The sequence below is a fragment of the Pholis gunnellus genome, assembly GCF_910591455.1.
Source record: "Pholis gunnellus genome assembly, chromosome: 14".
Classification (NCBI taxonomy): Eukaryota; Metazoa; Chordata; class Actinopteri; order Perciformes; family Pholidae; genus Pholis; species Pholis gunnellus.
The window spans coordinates 7034179-7057959 of NC_136541.1; the positions used below are offsets into that span (position 1 = coordinate 7034179).

The 23781-nt window shown below is 40.5% G+C and overlaps 3 protein-coding genes across 3 annotated transcripts in view; 1 reads left to right on the top strand and 2 right to left on the bottom strand.

The window, feature by feature from the left end:
- Nucleotides 1-23781, bottom strand: part of fyco1b (FYVE and coiled-coil domain autophagy adaptor 1b) — a gene marked incomplete at its 5' end in the record, with an annotated part of 132221 nt that overhangs the window by 21923 nt on the left and 86517 nt on the right. The gene's annotated exons all lie outside the window — the stretch shown is intronic.
- Nucleotides 1099-2921, top strand: LOC306706657 (chemokine XC receptor 1-like). Its single transcript, XM_079173807.1, has 2 exons — nucleotides 1099-1117; nucleotides 1320-2921. The coding sequence occupies exon 2, from the start codon at nucleotides 1330-1332 to the stop codon at nucleotides 2356-2358; it is 1029 nt and encodes a 342-aa protein (XP_079029933.1). The 5' UTR covers nucleotides 1099-1117; nucleotides 1320-1329; the 3' UTR covers nucleotides 2359-2921.
- On the bottom strand, nucleotides 21461-22465 carry neurod6b (neuronal differentiation 6b; the record flags this gene model as incomplete). The annotated part of the gene is made up of 1 exon (XM_079173160.1): nucleotides 21461-22465. One exon carries the CDS (start codon nucleotides 22463-22465, stop codon nucleotides 21461-21463), a length of 1005 nt encoding a protein of 334 aa, XP_079029286.1.

Consider the following 23781-nt stretch of genomic DNA (forward strand, 5'->3'; position numbering starts at 1 on the left):
GTTTTTTGTATGCCCACAAAGTCATTGTTTAACTTTGTTAAAGTCACAAAGGTTTAATCTTCAAATAACAAGTGCTGTCGTCAAAAAAAATGCAGAATGAGACATTGCATTGACATAGAACAGACGCTAGCCTGGAGATGTTTCTTTGCATGTTAACATTTACTAATTGGTTACTAAACACAGTTGAAAAGGCTAATCTAAGAGAGTGAACATCATATGCATCATACCTGCTAAACATCAGCACGTTAGCATGGTCATAGTGAGCATGACGTTAGCAGGCCTACCCTGCATAGTTGTCAAACTACAATAAGTTCCTTAATAGCTGACATAAACGCTGCAGCCTCTTGATTAGGTACAGCTGCACACCTGCTCGTTAATCAAAGTAAATATGAAATCAGTCGATCATGCAGGCATAAAAGCATGCCGACATGGTCAAGAGGTTCAGTTGTTCAGACGTCAGAATGAGGAACAAATGTGATCTATGTGACTTTCTGTGATAAAGTGATATGTACTGTACAATATTTTATCTACAATTGCATCCGATATTCCCCTCATAGCTTCTAATCAAACTGTGCTGTTATATGTTTCTATCCTTGCCCTATATTATATGTATGTGAATGCAAGCTGATACATTGATAATACATTGCATTAGAGAAAATATAACTGTATGTGATTCACTTTGGTTAACTGCATTTTACTTTTATGTTTTCATATCAAACATTTAAATCAATTATTCTATATTTTCCCATTCAACACTTGTAGGAGTCATGCAAGTGAAAGTGTTTATTTTCACATTATGATGTCATCATCATTATTTCTTGCTGTACATCTACATATTTACATTGACATCTATGCTATACAATAAAATGAATTTCAAAAATTAAGTTCTGGAGTGTCTCTGTTTCAAGTAACCCTCATTGCTGTTTCTAGGTAATGTTGTAAAAGCAGCACCTATGTCACCACTTTTGCAGGAATTCAAAGTGTATTCTCGCTCTTGAATTGCACAATCGCTGACTGAATGTGAAACAAAAAAGAGGAACCTTGAGTTTTTTGTTATAAATGACAACCTTTCCTCCACAGCACAATTCAGCACAAGACGTAACCACCATTGTTCAGGGTAAGTTGCCTAAAACTTACTGTAATTGCTCGCCATATTTTGGGGTGACCCACTTAGTACTTAATTGTTCTCCATATTGAAATGTTTATTTATTAATACACGGAATTGTTTTTTTTTTAAATAAAAAATTCTGAAGGGTTGTAGACATTTGCTTTGTCTTAATTACATGTTACCAATTTTAGTGTTGTGCCATGTTTCTCAGAAAACCTACAATGGAGTCCAACTCCACAGTGAGCGGCGGACATGTGGACGACAGCAGTGATGTGGTGTATCTTTGTGATGAGACGTTTGACTTCAACACTATCAGTGGTGCCTTCTTCATTTTGATCTTCATCTTCAGTGTCGCAGGCAACTGTCTTCTCCTACTTGTTCTCTTCACCCACGAGAACATGAAACATGTCACAAATCTTTTCATCCTGAACCTGGCCTGCTCTGATTTAATCTTTAGTTTTACGCTCCCATTCTGGGCCGTCTATTCCCTGCACCACTGGGTCTTTGGTGAGTTTACCTGCAAACTGATGACTGCGGTATACATTGTTGGTTTGTACAGTAGCACCATTCTACTGACTGCCATGACTGTGGATCGTTTCATAATAGTGGTGCTGCACAACTGGCCGAGCAACTCTGTAAAGAGGCAGAGGTTTGCAGTGGTAGCCTGTGTAGCTTCCTGGGTCATCGGCACTGCTGCGTCCTTGAGAGATGCTTTCAAAGTGAAGGTGGAACACTCTGACGGTATTTCCAGTTGTGAGGATCTCTCCGAGGACCATGATATCAACCTGGGCTATTATCTCCAGGTGTCACTGCTCTTCTTCCTCCCATTAGCCATCATTGTTTTCTGCTATTCTGCCATCCTCAAGATAGTTTTGCAGGCGTCAAACAGAAAAAGGTACAGGACTGTAGTGGTGGTGTTATGCATTGTTGCAGCGTTCTTCATCTGCTGGGGACCTTTCAATATTTTGCTTTTCATCGCGTCTTTTTATGAACCCAAAGACTGCGACGCAATGGAACGCTTGGAGATTGCCTATTCTATTTGCCGTATACTTGCCTATTCTCACTGCTGTATGAACCCTTTGCTATTTATGCACTCACAAAAGCTGCGAAGACATCTTTTGGATCTTTTATGCTGTAAGAAGGCCAAGAAGAAGAACAGGGAAATAGACTTTGACCAGAGCGCTTCTGTTATGCAGAATGTACATTTTGTAGCACAAAACTCTGCTGTAGCGTTTGAACACTTCGAATAGACGTTTTAACTGCCATAAATATTATTTATGTCATTATTTAATATGCTTGTGTATATAATATTATTTGTCCAACTTGTTTTTATGAATATGGATTTTTGTTTGTTTTATATGTGATAAGAGCTATTGTTACGTTCTATGTTGTGCTGGGACACAATTTAGTCGTGGCACAGCAACAAGAAGACACGTGAAGCGGCAGAAGTCGATATACTCCGCGTAAAGTGTTAAAGTTAAAGTCTTAAAGTGATGCATCTTTGAAGATTCATGTGTTTTCAAGTAGACTCAGTTCCCTCTCGGTTGCGATGTACGTTGTTCATGTACATTTGTCATCGTGCATATTTGCGTGCAAACTGTTTTTGTGTAATGTTAACGCCAGATTATTGTGTATGTCGAACTAAGGTCTCGTGTATTTCCTGGAGGGAGTGATAGACTTTCACTTTTTAAATTAAACACCTGTAAGTGCTTTTATGCAATATAGTAAATATTTCATACATGTGCCAAGTAAATTATGATATTTGTAAAAATAAATAAAAAATACTTTTACTGTAATATGTTTGAATAAATGTAAGTTGGAATCCATTGGTCTGTTTTCACTTTTGCTTTCCACCTATTGCAGTGACGTGTCCTGCAATTACTTATCTCTGGCAGTATCATATCAATATGCAAATATTACAATTACTGAGAAGAACAGTGAGCAGCGCATGAGTGACACTCATGTTACAGCATAGTTAGATAATTAATCATTTTGGGAAATTATTTATGTAAAAATTGAGTGGGAAAGTTTGAGAATTTGGAATGAAAATACAAGAATATGGATCAACATACAAGAATATGGAATTAAATTCAAGTTTATGGACTCAAATTCTGAGAGTATGGATTCTAACATGAAATGAAAGTCTGAAAAGACTGAATACAATTTAGGAATATTGAATGGAATTTGAGATTCCCGGTTTCTCACCTCTGCTTCACTGTGACCCTGCCTTTTGAGGCCTACTATGTACTCCATGGTTGGATCTTTGGGGACTGGTCCTGCGGAGTCCTTCTCTGGGCTTTTTTCCTGGGGCTGAACAGCTAAGTGTGGATCCTCACGGCCATTACATCGTTATGTTGCCGTGGTCCATGCTTCGTGTCTGTGTGCACAGGCCGCCCAAAAGTGCTCTGTCGTCATGGCTAGCAGTCTCATACCCTTCATTATCGTTACATTCTGCTGTGTTCACGTGTGCATAACTATCAAACAGCGCAGCATGAACAGACATCGGCAGGCAACAAGATTGATTTTAGGGTTAGTTGTTTTTTTCCTTTGTTTGGCAACACATAATATAGAATTTGTATATTCCTTGGAGATGTTTGGTGTTCGGTAAAACGCAGTTGAATGGGCACAGGAAATGCACAGTGTCGAGTTAATCATTTACACAATGCTTTCCTCACAATGCTGCCTGAACCCGCTGTTCCATATATTTGGAGCACAAAAGTTTACGAGGCATCTCCCACTACCATGCAGCAGTTCATCCCCGAGAAAAGAGCCTCAGTTTAATGTCAATCATCCCTTCACAGGATGCCTCTGTGTGACCAACAACCATTTGTATTTGTCTGGATACATTTTATTTTGCCATACTTGGACATACTTAATGGCTGACTTTTTAACATTTTGAATTTTAAAGTGAGAGTCTATGCACTGGATAGCTATATATATGATAAGACTGAGGCTGAAGCTACATGTGCAAAACCTAGCATCCTCACCAGTTGAGGATCAATGTAGAAAACGTGGAAGTAAAGAAGAAGCATTGTTTTTGAATTGCAGTGTAATCCTAAAGTATGTTAAGTATGAAGTTGAATGTAACATACAACATTTCAAAATAAACCTTGTTTAGCTAAATGAAACGTTGAAATCATTTTAGTTAGTTAAGCACAGATCTTATCTCAGGCATCTAAAAGCGTGTGCAAACATGCTAACTCATCTCCTGGTTTAGGACTTACTTCTGCAGCACTTTATGAAGGACCGCCCTAAAGACAGTTTTATTTATTTTTTTAACTCTAAACCAAGATTTAGCAACAATACCATGTCAAAACCGATAGAATCTAATCGACTGACCTGTGACTCTAGTCCGGGTGCGGTGACGCTGCATCAATGTCTGCCCTCATTCCTTCTCTTCTGTCATTATGTGGACTTGTTTTAACAAGGGCTTCAATGTCACCGACATTCATATAGGCCTATATGTAAATATTCCTCACTGTGTAAACCCACAAACAAATGTAGTTAGCTCGTCATGTGCTATTGCTTGGTCTTGGAAATAACACAGGGCAGGTTCCCACTGTAGGTAACCAGTTAAGCTTTTTAGCAGGAGAAGCTAACGATTACAGCCAAACCTATTATTGTATCCGCCCTTACAGTTTTCCTATTGTGTTCATCCAGACAGCATCCAAACTAAATCCAATCCAAAGCTTGACAGACAGACATGCCTTGCCTGGATACAGTTGCTAAGCTATGATTGGACAATCACTATTTGGGGAAGGAATTTAGCAAACAGTCACTTAGAATAACAGCTACAGAGAGCACGCAGTAATGAAAGTACTGATGAATTGGGTGAATTCCTATTGTAGATTGCGTTAGAGGTAAACAAACTGACGCATAGTGGAAGACAACACAGACAGAAGTCACAGAGATATGTTGTGGTTATTGCAGTATATGGGGTTGCAAGGAAGAGGAAGCGAAGTTGCTGGATCCGATCAAAGTTCAGCATTTAAAAAAATGTTTATGCTACAGTTAACTTCCTACTACTAAATGAACTTTATTTTAAATGATGATGGCAATACCAGCATAACTCCACATGTCAAAACAACTGTAGCATAAATCAACGCTTGAGATCACATTGATAGATGACTTTACTGCACTGAACGAATCAACCCACAAGACGGCAACCAAATAGATGTGATTTGCTTAATATTCATTTTAATCTCACGCTTTGATGTCAATGTGATGATTGTTGATCACACAGGGAAGTTCAAGATGAACAGTTTAACTTGTAATGTCATGTATCTGATATCATGAATACGTATACAATGAGGTATCTTTAATTTAATCAAAGTATGATTAGAGCTCTTTTAAAGCACAGACAAACACTTATGAAGCATTTACATCTGATGTTATTGTATGTTGTGTTTTTGTTGGTAAATCAAGCCTGCGTTTTGATTATTGTTCTATTCCACACAAATTGCTTATTATTCCTCATTCATTTATGTTAATATCTGTGTTTTTGTGACCAAAAATAAAAGATTAGATCTTAAAAAGTGAAATACATTGATTCCCATGGACATTGCTTTTTGTTTGCAAAGTGTATGTTTGTGCTTACAAATTGTATGTCAAACAGTATTACCTGCATATCCACACCTGTTTAGTCTCTGTCTTCATTATGTGCAAGCACCAATTAACCGGGCAATGTTCCTTGTGCGCCCACTTTAACTGCAAATAAAGCATTTCTATACCTGCAATTTATTCCCTCTTCTTCTCTTTTTTTTACACTTCGGCCCTGCCAATATGTTACGGAAATGTTTCCCTCTGGAGTGACCTTCTCTATGTGACACAGAATAAACAAATTAGCTCTCAGCAGGGTCAATAAAATATAACAGACTGCATATTTGTGATTAAAATCATAGCCAGTCAAGTATGTCTAACTCAACAGTCCATGTGCTTTTGGTTGGGTTTCTTTTAAATGACGTGTGCCATAAATTCCAACGGTTTAAGTAATTTAACTCTATTATTTCACAAACATTTTTTTCTTCCTCTACTGTGGTTTTAACTCTGTTATATGTAATGTGTTTCTCCAGAGCCCTGTCAGTATACTTGAACATGGTTGAGTAGTGCGGGCCTGATGGCTCCACGGGGGGTCCGGAAAAGAGTGTATAGGGACAGCTCAGTGGGCCACTGTAACAGCACTCGTATCTGTCTCAGGGGGTAGATTAAGCTTAATTAACTAAACCATCCAGCACGCTTGGATGAATGGATACAAGTCAAGGGCAGAGCAGTCACTGGTGTGCTCACACATTCTCTGGCATGCAGCGGGAGAGGGTTTTCTACCAAATAGTATCATATATGGAAGTGTGTGCAATAAAAGAAATACATTGGATACTGTGGTTATAATAAAGCAGTGTGTACAAGTCACTAATAATACCCTGTAATTAGTCTTTGTGCAGTCAAAATACAGTGGCGTCTGAATAGAGACGATTCAAACCTGCATTGCACGATGCAGTTTGGGGAACAGCCTTCCCACAATCTTGCATAGGTTCCTCATGTCACAACAATTTGAATTTCAGAGTTTGCTTTTGGACTTAGAAGCATTTCTGAGAAGTGATCAAACCTCCGATAGATCCCATCTTACCTTGCTGTGGAGCGTCAGCTGGAGGGAAAAGGACTCCCAATGTGTTTTTAGGGGGGATTTGTGTTTTTAATATGCAAAGTTTATTATAAGAATTAATAACATCAAAAACCACAGAGGAAAAAAACAAAAACTAGAGCAACACAGAAAAAAACACCAGATGGAGATAAAATAGAAAAGGCAATCTAAGGCATCCTACTTCATATCTTCGAGTCAGTACAATCTCTTTTCCCGGATCATTTTCTTCGCAAATGATGTTGTTGTTCCATCCTGTTTTTAGCCACAAGCTAAACAGCTGTTGTTGTTTTCTTATGTAGTCTCTGCTACTAGCACTCCCTGGCCCTAACGTTCACTCCCTGCTCTTCATTTCTCCAGGGCACCTCACCCTCCTTTTTTCACATTGATATCACCCCTTTAATTCCAGTTATCTATAACGATAATTACTCCAACCATATGTGAATTTAATTGATGCCTTGAAATAGTGAAAATGTGTGTGTTTTTGTACATATTGCTAATAAAGTCTTATTGCCTGTTAATCTGGACTGTCAGGAAAATGCGTGCAAATCGATTAAGTGTGTCAGCCTTATCATTGCAAACAACTGTTTTCGTGAACAAATATGGGTGACTTAATCCTCGTACGACATACACTGGCATGTATGACATTTCGCTAATGCACCTCATCCTGATTGAATTTGTCATGGGAATAAAATGTTTGAAAAAAGGATTAGATTTACTGTTTAACTCACACCGAACAAACACATCTTTACTTTGCTCAATTAGGAATCCAGGCGGGTGACATGTTTTGCAATACATTCTTAAAAGATAAAAAAAGAAAAGAAAGAACCTCTACCTCTCATGCTGCATCTTGGCCTTATTTTGCCAATGCAGTGCTACATATCTCCACTAGAGGGGACAAGGGCATTGGCATAATGCTGTTTGTTTCATTATTACTGGACCACGTTTTTGATAACAATCTAAAGCCTCAAAGACTTAAGACAAAGATGTACTCTGACAAAAAAAAATCATCACCAGTGGTCCCTAAAGAGCTGCACTGCATTGGATACATTTTCATTATTATTATTATTTATTTTTTGTCATCAACTTTTTTGGCTGCATGAGTTTTCAAACACAAATGTTATCCACAAAGAACAAATGCAGTCTGTCTCTGCATTACCGACACCATCATACCTCTGTATGTTAGGGTCGCTCTCCTCGACTTACCTGCTGTTGTCAGATAGAAAAAAAACACAGTGATTAACTACGAAGGAGACTTGATTAAGAAATCAAACATCTGGATATTCAGACTAAACCTACTGCAAAGGCTTAGCTGCCTCTTGTACGACTGGCCATTTGATGTATCAAACAGTGCGTCCTGATGTTTCTTGCTACATTTTTCCCATCTGGCTGTTTTCGGATTTTACCTTCTTTTTTCTTTTCTCGCTTTAAAACTTTAATTTTAACTTTTTCACGTTTACTGGCATGTATCTTTTTTTGCTACTTTGTGGCATTGTGGACAATGACTGGAGAAGGATTTTCGACGAGGACAGGGCCGTTGAGACAACATGACATTACACTAGAAACATGACATGGGAATAAACCTACAATTTATGTTGCAAACAATTATACATAGGGCCTCAAATAAGAGGGAATAGCTGTATTCCCCTGGTATTTTATTTCATGTTATTATGTTTTACCGTCACATCAGATGTTATGTTTCTACATTGGTCAAGGAATTACTAACGGTTAGGCGTTGGTGAGGGTTTTTGAGAAACCATTATGCAGGGTCAAATTAGTGAAATCGCTTAATTATGACAATTTAAATTTTGACAATAAAAATGTACCTACTTGTACATAATAAAATACACAACAAAATAAAATAGCTTTAGTTTCAAAAAGACAACCTTGATTTAGTTTGGGATAAAATGAGCAAAAAAAGATCAAAAATCAAAAATCAACGTCAACTTTTTAAATTAATTTAAAAAAAACAGTTGGTAAGCAATATAATTCAGTTTGATAGCACAACACAAAATGACTCATGATTAAACCATATTCACTTGTAAGAACTTTAACAGCAATTTTTTTAATATTGTGAAACATTAAACACAATACCACCAGTAGAATCCTGAAACTCTGCTTGTAGTCTCAGCCTCATGCCCACCTCATGTAACTGCTATCATACACCATCACCACTGTTTAAAATCCTAATGCCTTTATTACATGTTAGGATTGAGATTGAGATCAACAAATCAATGCTCTAAATCCTCCAAACATAACATAACATAACATAACATAAAATGACATCATGTAAGGGAATATATATTTAGATTACAGTAACAGATTGGGCTATTAACATTATAAAACAGCAGTATTCCCAGGACATATATTTATTTATTCCTTTAGCTTTCAAACTGCATGTCAAAGAGTATAACCTCATTTACATTTCTGTCCACAAGCTAACATAACCTCACACCATGAAACGTCACAAAACAGAGCATAAACGTTTCAGTCCAAAGTGCTTTGCAGTGCGATGAATGAAAACATTTTTAGCTTGGATGGTCCCGATGAGAAGTGGACCTCCAGACGTGGCGCTGGCTCTTCAGTGCTCTACCCACTGAGCTAATATCCAACAGACCATGCTTTTTGGCTTACCCTTCCTTATCCTCAGGCTGCACCAGCTGCCGTCTACCTCCGACCACACTCCACGCCCCTGATATGTTGTCCTCTATACCTGCTTCGTCCCTCCTCCTCTTCATCTGTAGGTGTTCCGTTCCCCCCTTTTTTGGCCGCAACTTTCCAAAAGGTGAGCAGAAGTGATTTTCAATAGCACCGTGCATGACTAATGGTGGAAACATGTTAAAATCATCGCAGAAATGTCCTTGGGAAGACAAATGAATTTTCAGCAGAATAATTAACTTAATTAACAAATTTGCATGCATATTCATCAGGGCCATTGAAGTCTTTCCAGCTCAGCTTGATGAACGTTGCTGTGTAATAACCAGCTCATTTACATTCTGCCATCCACTGCCATTTGTGTGGATTACTGAGAAAAGGCAGTGTGTGTGTGTGTGTGTGTGTGTGTGTGTGTGTGTGTGTGCATGATGCTAAGGGTACATTGCATGTGCAGACACTTTTCTCTTTCCCTTAACATGTCACAGGGAAAGCTTGATGAATTGATTTGCGATACTGTTTTGTTGGATATACACCCCACTATTGGACCCAGCTGCCTCTCCGCACACACACACACACACACACACACCTACACACACACACACACACACACACACACACACACCAATATAGTGGAAGTATTCATATGCACATATTCATGCACACATACCTTGCGTTAATGTGACTGTGTGTGCTCTACACCCATATCTCCTTGCATCCTCCCACCCCCCTCGCCCCTCACCCCCTTCTCTCTGGTGGGCAGTTCTTGGCACCGATCCTGAGTCGTAAACCCTCCTGGGTTGCCAGACTGTGCGTTGTAAAAAGCCGTGAGGCCCTCCGTACCCCCTCCCCGTCTCTGCAGGGCAATCTTTAAAGGCAGCAAGGTGTGACGGCACAGACTGGCAGCTTGGCAGCCATGCCCGAGGATACCAACGCTCCGTCAGCCGTGAACGGGCACCATCACATGGGCTCGCCTAAGTAATACGCTCGCCGTACATGTGCCTTTCTCATGCCTCATCTGTGCCAGTCAGAGACAAAGGAATTCATTAAGAAATTTCACATGGCGTTAAATGTTGTTGTTTTTTTTGCCGGGATATAGTTAATTGGGAATTTCACACAAGCTAAGGTAACTGAGGGAGAGATTATCCAAATGAGTTCGGACACACTTGGCTGTATGTGCCCTTAGATCTGGTTGGGCACAGAACAACAGGAAAAGTTATTTTATGGAAGCTTGTGCCGGATATTTCTCTCACAATATGTTTCTCGTTCTCATTATGGAGTTTTCATCCAGTTTAGGTGCCACCGAACCAGGTTAGAAAGAGACACTTCCTGGTAGCAGCTTGTCAGAAGACCAGTATTATCATACCAACATAAAAAGGAATGCTTTTGCACCTTTAACATAATCAAATCCTGAGATTTTGCAAGAGCAATTATCACATTTATTCATGAAGAAAAACAGGCATAAAAAAGCAGCATCACCTGACACATACAATCTTGTGATATTCAGCATACTTTCTTCCCTTTGCCTCTGTGATACTTTCTCCTACGCTTTTTCTGCAGACATATGTTTGACACTTGAAGCTGTTATCATAGCTGGAAGTGTGAAGGAGAATTGTTGCAGCTCTTGAGTGTTGTGACAGGAAAATGCTTTTCTGATACAGAATTGGCATTTTCAAGTCGTGTCTGATACAACATTGTTGGTCTTCCATACTGATAGCAGCCAAGCCAAGTTTGCGAATCAGTTTCTCAAGAAATGTTTTGATAGATTCTTTGGAGAAGAAGTTGTGCAATAAAATAGTTTCCACACTTATCGGAGGACAAATTACATTTTTAATGACATGTTTTACTCATAAAAGGATGTCATTTATTGCGTTGTCTGACCCTCTTTGTTTTGAAGCTTCCACTGAAGCAAGACGACTACAAAACACAAATGGACCATTAAACTGACCTTCAAACTGGGCCCTATGAAAATCAAACGGCTGTCACCACACTGATGGGGACCACAGCCTGTTTCCCTCCAGTGCGAAAAATGAAAAACACACATCAGATGCTTATTTTCACGATCCTCCCTTTTGAAGTAACAACAACTCTCACGGCTCGAGTGAATAAATCTATGGAAGCTTCGATGACAGAACATGAAAGGAGGGTTTGCACGGATGGAAACAGCAGACTCTCCCCTGCAGTCTTGCTTTGTTGGCCTGCTGGTGTGGTTGTTTCTTTTCTATAATAGCTGCAGTACATTTTAAAAACGTGTCGTCTGATCCCCTGCTAAGCCACACACACGTACACACACGTACACACATACACACACACACACATACACAGCGCTGTTATAGAGACATGTATGATGATAAAACGACACCTGGATTTGCCACGACACTATCATGATCTTCTGTCACTTCCACAAACATTAACAGAAACGTGTATTTTCAACATTAGCTGCAGAACTTGGCCAAGTCTATCAACAAATAAAATCGTGTATGTATCCCTTCTTTTGAGGTAGAGGGGGGGGAGGGGATGTTTTTGACGATGGTATACTGTTTGATGGTGCAATTGATGAGAAAGTTCTGAAGAAAGTCCCAAAGCCTCAGAGGAATTTGATTACCTCCATCCATTATCTGCACAGTGAGCAATCGCGAAGCTCACCATCTGTCATCCGTTTCATTTGCATCGTCAACACCTGCCCTGCCTGTTTATGCCTTCACATTTTTTATAAGCTGTCTTTCATGGCAGGGGAAAATGTTGACTTTTCCTTCTAAATACATTAATTCCACAAGTTCAAAGAACATATTGAACGCAAACAACTTGGTTTGTATCTTATAGAATATGGACTCTCCTCTTTTTATTGCTGCAGATTTAAGGAAAGAAAATACATACAAGCTGCTTTCACAGCTTAGTGAACATTTAAGTGTTTCATTTCATGGGCAAATTGCTAGATAGATAGATGGATGGATGGATGGATGGATGGATGGATGCACAGATGGATGGATGGATGGATGGATGGATGGATGGATGGATGGACGGACGGATGGACGGACGGACGGACGGATGGACGGACGGATGGATGGACGGATGGATGGATGGATAGATAGATAGATAGATAGATAGATAACTCACTAAATTTCTTTATCACACACATCCCCCATCCTCCTGTTTGTTATGAACGCATTGTGCTGCACACACTCCCTCCTTCCCTCCCTCCCTCCATCCATCCCGTCTCCCATATCCCCAGGTGGTGCCGACGGCTGCGGGGCCCATTAGCGACAGAATTCCTGCCTCCAGCAGGCCATGCGTGTCCCGAGTGACACATTTTTGGACCGGCACCAAGAATCCAACCCTCAGTAGACAGCTCACTTTCCTCTGCAGTCACCACAGTATGTGCATGGGTGTGTAATATGTGTGTGTGTGTGTGTGTGTGTGTGTGAGGGGGAGAGAAAGAGAGAGAGAGGCCTTGCGAACACAGCATGAGTCCCACAGGAAATGCTTGAAAGGCAGTATGGGACAGATTGGTGATGGCACAGAATGGACTAGAATACTAAAAAGAGACGCGAAGATATTCTACAGCAGAGAGATCATACTTTGATCAGATGACTCTCCTGCCAGGTTGGGACATTTGTTACGGTCGTAACCTCCACAAAAATGTAAATCTGCATGTCTGACAACGTAAAACTGCAAATAAGTAATCTCTTCTGTACAAAGAAACAACGTCAAAAATAAATTTAATTGGATTTTGCGGCTGCACATTGTTGTTTGTTGATGCTCTTTGCCAGCTGATGCTTGTATACCAAATTTTAGTTTACAAACAAATCCTGCTCTGAGAAGAGAACTACTTCATTATGAGATTTTTTATTAAACTTTGCATTCATTGAATGCAGTGAAAGTATTGCACTGAAGTAGTTACCTCATCTGAATTGAGTGATATTAGATGGTCGATCAAGATTCTTGTTAATCATGAGGAGGAGTGATTATGAAACAATACGTTATGAGTTAAGAAAGAGCAGTAAGTCCTTTTAGTATAGATATTATGAATGGATTCTTTCTCCATACTAATAGATAGTTAATTATGTACCTAATGACTCCTCACAAAGCGCTATATAATTAGTCTAGATGAGCCGAGAAAGTTCCTACTTGTTCTTACATGTTTAATGTTGGTGATTTCTCATTTCCAAATGGGAATGTGGGTGATGGTGGTAGAACATTAGTGTCAGTGGAGCTTGAGATCTATCTCTGTCCAGCTATGTGTAATAACACCCAATATATATAAAAGTATTGGGGTGGTCAATCCTCGTAGCCACAAACTTGGACTTTCATTTGATGAAGGGGACAAAATACTGAAATAATTTACAAAAGGTACGGTATGTGACAGGGTGAAGTTACTTATGTTTGGGGCTCAGTAGACCCCAGAGAGGTCCAACTTGTTAGAACTCTTATGAACAAGCTCTGTGTTTATTCATGATTTACGGCTGGGGTGAAACAATGATGAAGTATCAATGTTATAAAGCAATGCTATGTGTGTGTTTTTGAGCTGTTGAGGAGGACATCTTCAGAACCCCAAGCAGAACATTAAGGTTTAACGTAATCCAAGATGTTCTTGTTCAATGTTTTTTTTTTAATTTGTGGAATTGTTTCGTATTTAGAAGGAAAAGTAAACATCAGTTTTTTAAACGTCAGTTTAAATCTTTCATTGTATGCCTATCCATCTATCTTTCAATTTGTTATCTCCAGCAGTTTCGACGAGAGTTTGCAAATTCTTTTAGCAAGTTGTTCACCTCCAGTAACTTGTAACAGTGTTGCAAAGCAACGGTATGCATTCTAACGTAACGTATCATACTAGCATACTAGTGTTGACAAATCTCAATGAAATAGACAACCAGTGTTGACGGATCTCCCACAACCATTCTCTCATCCAGAATCATTTAGTCTTCTGCTTTGTTTTTTTCTCACTGCAAAGCATCTTTGCACCCATAAAGAGAACTGATACAGCGTTGGAGGTGGTACCCTGTTCATTGAATGTTGCTCAGTGGCACATGAAGCCAAGAAAAGTGTGGCTTATTAATTACCTGGCTCTTCCGCACTGCTTCTGCATCCATGGGCCCAGAGAGCAAGCACACAAGCGTTTCCTTTAACTCCGCCTCCCAGACGCTTCATTTCCGCCTGTTCTTATTCTTCAAGGTGCCAAATACAGACTCTTTGTCACGCCCCTCAGCGTCTGAAACCGAAGCACAAGTCACCTTTAAGCACCGGGCCTTCATGTTACGCCAATTTCAGTACTTTCCTGTCATTATTAGACGCTCAGAGAAAATGTTCCGAGGTTGTGACGATGTAGTATAAAGACTGAGAAAACCCCACAGGGAGTGGAGGTGGACGGGACAAACAAACACAGGACTGTCAACAAGAAGATCGGTGTTTGTGACGCAAAGTGCTGTTGAGTTTTCATGAAGTTTGGTGTTTTTCCTTATTATTATATTATTTCCCAACATTAACCACCTGTTTACTGCGACCGTAGAGCATCATCGTTTGACCCACTGTGCGTTAGAAAGTGGCGCCGAGGCCAGACATCACTGTGACTGTAGTTGGGACTAGAATGGGTTGCGAACAGAGGAAGATGATTAACTCTGGATTCGGTTATTAGTGCATTATACAACTTCAATGTATCAGTAAAGCAAGTATTGTCCACTAAATTGTGGACAAGCGAGCTAACTAGGGAGCAACTGTAGAGAGGAATGTAGCTAGAAACTAAAAACAGCATCTGCTGATTTACAGACATCTCTTTCCCAATGTAAATTTATGGGAAAAAAAGTATTTTGGGGTTTCATGGCATCACATGACACACCCAGAAAGTTTTATTCCACCATTTGGCCACTGTCTGAAATTGGCTTCAAAGCCCGGTGCGCTTCATGGGGGCTTGGGCTCATAGAGCAAGCGCACTAGCGACCCGCCTCCAAATTGCTCGATCTCTGCTCGCTCACATAAACGGCAGCTTTTTATGCCGAGGAGAATTGGCCTGTATTCAGCTATTAGTGAATTTTACAACTTCAATGTATCAGTAAAGCAAAGTATTGTCCACTAAATTGTGGACAAGCGAGCTAACTAGGGAGCAACTGTAGAGAAGAATGTAGCTAGCATTAATTATTCTATGCCAACTTGCCACCAAGCTATAGTTAGCTATCGATCTACCAGAGTCAGGAATGTCAAATCACCAATTCATCATTGAAATAAAAATGAATTGATCTCTCAACTGTGAAAGTGTACGATAACTATACATTAACTCATTGAGACGCCATGTTTTTCATGTTCATTACATCCTTCAAACTTGTGGAATATTTAGATTTGTATCTGTCGCACACCACAATGAGGTCATACCACATGCTCATATTCACAGTCGAGGGAATCGATACCACTTCACCCAGTAGCACCAGTGTGTCTCTCAATATGCCCTGAAATAGGGTGTTGCTGGGGTGTCAGAGGATCACACCCCTGTATGCTTCCCACCTGCTCCAAAACCCACCCTATACGCTCTCATGTTGTAGCCACACACACTTTCTCACACACATGCATGCACCCACCCAGTCGGAGCACCCCTAGACAAAGAGCATAATGCACAAAGGTGATGTAGTGACAGATGCTCCTGTCACATACTTAGCATATCTCCACCTCCAAAATAGTGCAGGCGCAGGCTGACTCTCTCACTCCACGGAAACCGGTGCTGCTATTCATAACTCATTAATTTCCCCGACGGATAAAAGCAGCTCTTAAACCACAATCCTTCACCCAATATTTATCCAATCTGACCAAATATTATAATTAATGCCTCTTTCTCTCCCCTCTCCTTCAGGCCAATATATTCCCCTCTTCTTCCTCCCTCCCACCCTCTCTAACCTCTCAGTGCCAAGTTCACAGATAGAGAGAAAGTACTTCCTGTGAGAGGCCGGGCCGCCTGCCAGAGAGACTGATCCACCAATCTGACACGTTAATGAGATCCTGGCCCACAGTACTGGAGTGTCAGGTCTCCTCTGCCGCAGCAGCAGCCCTGCCGTGACCTGCAACACACACACCCAACCCACACGCGCAAACACACGTCTTTACTCATATGTGTAATTCTTTCACACATGCACCCACACGCACAGAAATATAAGCATAAATGAATACGAGTGAGTCCCTCTCCACACACACAGACACACACACACACACACACACACACACACTTTGAGACGGGGAGGGTTCAGCTCCTTAAATCTGTCTAATTAAAACACCAAATCCCTCTACTCCCCTCACCCACCAACCCAATCCTCACTTCACAGCCACACACACACACTCGCACCCCCCCCCCCCCCCGTCACCCCACCCCCCCACAGACCCCCCTCCATCCCCACTGCCACCACCCCCGATTCCGCAGGAGAAATGATTATTAGGAATTTAATGGGGGAACGTTTCCCATCCCACACCATCTGGGGCTTGGGAATGGCACAAAATTTGAGGATGCTTGCCGACGTGGCGGTTGAACATTATTTTCATTTTTTCTTGACTGGTGCTCAGATTTCCAGACATTGCAGGAAAAAGGCTCCTGATTACAATGAATTACCATAATATATTACAAAATAAAATGCATATAAAAATGCATTTGTGTCTGTTTGTTTTTTTTGTGTTACAGGTGAATGCATGAAACTTTTCTGAACTTCTGAGGTGATTCCTGTTCTTCTGCAACTTATTCCGATAGAAACACAATGTTTGTTTTGCACTAATTGCGATACCACATCTCAGATTGCAAATTCACCTCTATACGATATACATCCCCCATTCCTGTCCTTCACCTCCCACACAGAGCCGGGCCATATGCTCTCTCTCTCTCTCTCTCTGTCTCCCTATACTTCTTTCTCCCCCTCTCTCTCAGTCTCTCCACACAGCTTAATGAGCTGCATGAATGTAAGGGTACGTGTACACGTTTGACCCCGTCCTAAACTGCTGCACGCCGCCCCGTGGTTCCTGTGGGTGTGACCCCCCCCCCTTCCTCCTCCTCACCCTCGTCAGCCTCTCTCTGAGGCCCCGAGAGGGATTTGAATCTCTTCTGACAAGCACACACATGCATACTCATATTCACATGCACACACACGCACACACACACACACACACACACACACACACACACACACACACACACACACACACAGCCTGCTAGAAAAAAAAAAGCAGTAAGACTGACATGGTGAGCATTTCAGTGAATGGGATAAATAAGGCCTGTGATGAAGGATGGGGAGCTAAAGAGGTGCTGTTAGGGCCCCCAAGGGACCTCCAGTAACCCGGTCTCTTTTATGATGATACAGTGGGAGAAAAAGATGAGTGAGGGAATGAAGATGGAAAAAAAGTTTTTTTTATAGAACATTTATAAAACTCAATGTTTGTTATTTTCTTCTGCGAGTTGAATTTGTGATTTCTCAGATTTGTCTTGACTGCTGGAAAAACAGTTCCCCAAGAGCCGCATAGACGTCTTAATCAAGTCCCAACCCAGTTTGAAATTCTGTGCTGTAGAGAAATGCAGTTTACGTGGTATTCTGGTTTGGGATCTCTGAAACGGAATCATTCTTCCCATGACAAGCTTCCATTAGGCTTACTTTGTTTTTCCTGATTTTGCTTTTGTTGTTGCTCTTTTAACTCTCCACAAATAAGTTTGTTCAAATATTTGCAAAGCTTTTATCTTAATGTCATGTTTATCTGTAAAAACAAATATGACTATGAGATCTCTCGTTAGATTAGCCTACAGTATATGACGGCCCTGAATTTTTCTTTTCTCTCTACAGAAACAAGACTTTGTGATGATTTGCCATTCAACTTCCACAGAATTTAATACATGTTGAAATAGGTTAACTTATCTTCATGCATGCTTACGTTTCTTCCTAATTGGCTTGACAGGACTTTCAAAATATTGTTCTTTATCTTTTCAAAGTGTCAAACGTGCATACATGTGTTTGTATCCTTCCTCTCTCTAAAGTCACCCACAGGCCTTCTCAAACTCAGTTATCTGATTTCCCCATGCAATCACATTATTCTCATACTATTGGTCCCTAAGATCCCAGTTATATCCAATTTCAAAAAGTCAGCCATCCTTTATGACAGGTGGTGAAAGTTAAGATTGTTTATGTCCTTTTTTTTGTTTTGTTTTGTTGCTGTTAACTTTAATTAAATTTGTACAAGTGACTATATTAACTATCAGAACATGTAAAGTCACACAAGCTTGAGTTTTCTTTAAGCATTGCTTTATATGAACATCATTTTGCTCCTGTGTTGTTCTATAATTCATTCATGAATTTGAATTGGACTTGGATAAAAGTTGCTACCTGATAACAAAATGTTTAAATGATCAGCATATGTGTGTGTGACGTGTGTGTGTGTGTGTGTGTGTGTGTGTGTGTGTGTGTGTGTGTGTGTGTGTGTGTGTGTGTGTGTGTGTGTGTGTGTTTGGCCGCATGCAGTGAACGCAGTGAACTTTGCGCACTAACTCTTTTTCTCGGCTTTTAGTCTGGATCAAAGCTGTTGATTTAGCTGTTTTCACTGGGTTTTAAATGACACATGAAGGGGAAATCAATATTTTTAAAAGTGAAAGTAAAAACATAATTCTATGCAACGAAAGAATAAACCAGTCCATCCACCCGGTGATCATCAACACGGTTATAAGCCCATATCAATTTCATTTTTCACATAATTTCATTTACATCGGTTTGATCTTTCTCTCTCTGGTATTTCACTTATATGGATTCACCTTTATACGGTTAGTAAAATCGCCAGTAAACTAATAACTGACAGATGCGTATACATTCATTTTATTTCGGATGTCTAGAATCATGTCTTTATGAGCAGGAACGCAAAGTCAACGGGATTTAAAAAAAATAACTTTTCTTTTTGTCCATTTGGAGAGTGGGACCACCATCAACAGAAGGCGCTGCGTCTTCAGGGAATACCAGTTCCACGTTTTTCCTGACTGGGATCTCTGGCTGACATCCAATTCCTCGTGGGCATATTTGTCACATCAGCCATCTGATCGACTGAAATTAAATCAAATTATATCGACAAGCCTTTTTCACATAAATAATTTAAAAACTCTGCGTTAGATTTGCGTAACGTTTTACAGATTTCTATATAACTTTAACTGTTCGGTTAAAAAATCCCACTTTAAGTGAAACTACAACATTTGTGTTATGAAAGAAAATCATTTAGAAAATACATTTTGTACGGTCTGAACTAAATACATAAGAGTCTTCGCATCTTATGTTGCTATTATACAAAAGGCCTCATATACGTAACCTAATTTGTCCACAAAAACTCATAGATTATTAACATATAAAAAAGAAAACGAATAATAATAAATAAATAAAATTACGCCCGGGGCTTGATTCATTAATCTAAAACATTTTTTAATCGCCGTCTGCTGTCGATCATTTTCACAGAGCCGAGAAGCTGCAACATAAGTCTCTTGACAGCCTCTTAGTTTTATTGCGACAAACACATCACAAAACATTAACACATTACTTCACGAATATTTCGATCCATAACGAGTTTTCAGGAGTGTGCGTGGACGTGTATAAGCATGTGTGTGTGGTTCTGTGTGCGTGCGTGTGTGTGTGTGAGAGAGAGAGAGAGAGAGAGAGAGAGAGAGAGAGAGAGAGAGAGAGAGAGAGAGAGAGAGAGAGAGAGAGAAACAAAATATAAAGAATATCATCCAAAAATCATTCATCATTCGGGTAAAGTTACAAAATCAACAGAATTTATGAGTACAGTCACCAACATTGTGCAGAAATACTTGAAGTGCATCACAGCTGCTCTTCAGCAGGAACAAGAAAGTGTAAAAAGTTCACATCAAACTATCCAAAACTGTCATTTCGTTGCATATCGATGGTCATTGTCTCTTTTTTTAAGGCATGTTGTTCGGATTCATGAAACACTTTGTTCACCTCACACGAAATGATTTCCCTTCCAGCTGCAGTGAAATACACAACAATGCAACATAAACCAATTTCAAATGTATGGAAGTTCACATAAAACGGTAACATTTTTGAATTTTACATCATTTAATAATATATTATCCACATTGAAATTGACGGACTTATCGTAAATAAGCTTAAAGAAATAAATACAATAATTTACATTCACCTCGTTACCACACTATTTACTTACAAATACAAATGCGTTTAGTATTTTTTTTCTTCTTCAAAACCTCCTGTATTTATAGGACCAGTTCAGATGACATCCTCATCATCAGGTCTCCTAAACACGTGCACGTCTCCAAACTGGCTTTTTAAAAATAATTAATTTGTGTAATTGTTTTAATTAGATATTAGATTATGAGAAATGCCTTGAGTGGAAATAGACATATTTCATTTTTATAAGCAAAGATTGCATTTGGCTGCCTTGCATAGCTCAATTGACCTTTATTGCTAACAGACTGAATATCTGGACTCCAATCATGTCTCAGCAAACTTCCCTGATGAGGCGAAACGTCTTTAGATTGTTCTTCCCCGGTAGCTGATTTTATTCCTCCACGAAAATCATTTCACTGACTGCTCTGAACCTGATTAAATAAGCAGAAAAATCAAATACATTTTTCACTGTATCACTTTTAAATAACCCATGTCATGACCGACATCTGCAGCGCAGCCATTAAAAACAAATACACTGTAACTGTAAACAATTTGCTCAAAACCTGCATCTTTAACGAATTACTATAATACGTGGTTTTCCACTAGAAACAATAATGTGACAGTGAGCCATTTAATCTTAGTTTTCTTTAAATTACTCAGATTGAAATCACTGCATTTGTTTCCAAAACAAAGGCGTTCTTGTGTTTGTTTTTTGTCTCCACAGATTTGAGAACAAGTGAAATCATTATATCTAGTTTGCAGATTTAAACACGTTTCAAAGAAAAACTAGACTGAACATTCAACACAAAATGACTAGTTAAAATGGGCATTCTTTGCAGTGCATCAGCGTGTCTGGAGTCCATTTCGTTCCACTCTCGACATCTGCGGGGGGAAATTGCATCGCTTCTAAAACTTGAACTTTGTCCAGCTGATTGATTAGTTGTGGAAAGAGCCATTAACTTCCCCTTGTGCTTGGAAGGACTGGCTGCGGACGTGCAGATCGTAGGGGAAACGGCCCTCTGGGGAGACTCGGTACATGGAGTTGTGCGCAAGAGCCGTGCGCCCTGGCGCACTGCAGTAGCGCATGCCATAGTGGCTGCCTTTGCCGTAGTCTGGCTGATCTTCGGGTTTTAGGGAGAAAATCCCGTTAAAGTTCATCGGGGGGCTCAGCTGGCCGTCGAAATGCGGACTCCCGCCCTCTGGGGACGGGTTCTCGTAGTAGGGCTCGTACGCGCCGCTGTAGCTGTAGTGTCTGAACGGCTTGGCGCTGCTGTCCAAGGTGCTCCCGCTGTGGCCGGGAGGCGTGTTCACGTCTGAGCCGGGGTACGAGTACATGGCATCGTAGGGCGATCTGCCAGAGAACATGACCTCCCCGTTGTGGTCTGTGAGGAAATTCCTCGCGTTCAGCTGCAAACAACCGGCCACCAAGTTGGTCGTGGGCTGAGATAATCCTTTGCACAAAGTCTGTACGAAGGCGAGGAGGTCCGGTCTCTTCCCTGCGCTCAGAGTCTCTGACAGGGCCCAGATGTAATTTTTAGCCAGTCTAAGGGTCTCAATCTTGGACAGTTTTTGAGTTTTTGAGTAGCACGGCACAACTTTGCGCAGGCTCTCCAACGCGTCGTTCAAGCCGTGCATCCGGCTGCGCTCTCGGGAGTTCGCTTCATGGCGCCGTACTTTGGACCTGTCCGTCTCCGGCTTGCCGGACCTCTTTTTTCGCGGGCCCCGTTTTTTAGGAAGCCCGTTGTCATCCTGGTCGCCCTCCCTTTCGTCCTCCTCTCTGTCGGAGATGTCGTCCTCGGCCTCCCTCATGTCTGAGTTGGAACTGTCTGCGTCGTGTTTTCGCTCCTTCTCCAGACTCTCAGGTAAGCCTTCACGGGGATAATTGGCACCAAACCGCGGCTCACACATCAAATGAGGTTCCTCGAATGGCAGTGTCAACATATTTCCTGTCAAATCAAAGCCAAAACATAAACTATGAGGATAGGGAACTACGGCGACGTCTTTTGAAGGTTGTCAGTTAATTACCTTGTGAATGGGTCCTCCCAAGAGGAAGAGGGGCAAATTGGCAAGCAAGGCCAATGTCATAGCTTACTACCCTTTCAAAGACACTCAACTTCATTGTCTGTGGACTTAGGTAGGAGAAAGCCACCTTGTTTTAAGCCTAATCACATGATGTTTGGTGATGATACGTGATAAAAGCCTTATTTGTATTATTTTTTTTAGCCAAAGCGTTGCACAAAACAAACATTTCAATCAATTAAACACAAACTCTTAAAGTCAACACATTAATAAGTAAAATCGCCTAACAATAATGTCGATAAACTACTAACCTCAGGTCAGCGTGCACCTTGCATGTTCCCAAATATCTCCTCTGAATTTGTGATGCAGCTTCTTCTCCTGGAAAACCACAAATTAAAGGAAAAAAGCTGAAACCATGCGCACTCTCCTTTCCTCTGACTTGCTGTGGTGTGCTCTTCCTCTTCTCTCCAACTCTCTCTCTCTCTCACTCCCTCTCTCTCCCTCTCTTTCCCTTCCCTCTCTCTTTGAGGAATGACACTCATGCCAACAGCGGGTACCCATGCCATCTGCCGCTGACGTCTTGTGGCAGCCGAGACCACGTGCTCAGTGTCCCACGGGACCTCCATTCCGTACCGATCATCTGGCAGCTCGGGTAATGGGCACCGGGAGGCCCGCGTTTACCGTCAAAAACACAAACCGGATAGGGATAACAACTAATATCTGCATCTCCTCGTGTAAGAAAGATGAATTAATGTCTTTTTGTCTGGAAAAAAAGAAGACAAGGGATGTGCGAGTTTGCAGGCATCCTCAACAGGTTAGATAGATAGATAGATAGATAGATAGATAGATAGATAGATAGATAGATAGATAGATAGATAGATAGATAGATAGATAGACAGACTCACTTTTGACTTTGCATGTATTTTGGTCCTATTTTGTTCAAGAATGTGCACAAACAAATCTAGGGATGTAAAAGATGTAAAACATAAATACACAGAGTATACATCCTGGAAAGGTCTTGTACAAAAACCTGCCCTAAAACCCTAAAAAGAAGATAATTAAATTACATTCAATGAAACCAATTATGAATGTATTTCAGACAGGAGGTGCAAATAAGGAAAGCAAAAGACATGTTATGTCCAAAAAGATTAAAATTAGATAGAGACATAAGGTTAACTTGAATGTTTTGTTTGGGGTCGTGTTGCTCATGATTTCGAACTGATGACAAGTTCCTTCTG

Excerpts from the sequence above, each read along its gene's own strand:
- LOC306706657 (XM_079173807.1), top strand. The coding sequence starts at position 1,330 with ATGGAGTCCAACTCCACAGTGAGCGGCGGACATGTGGACGACAGCAGT.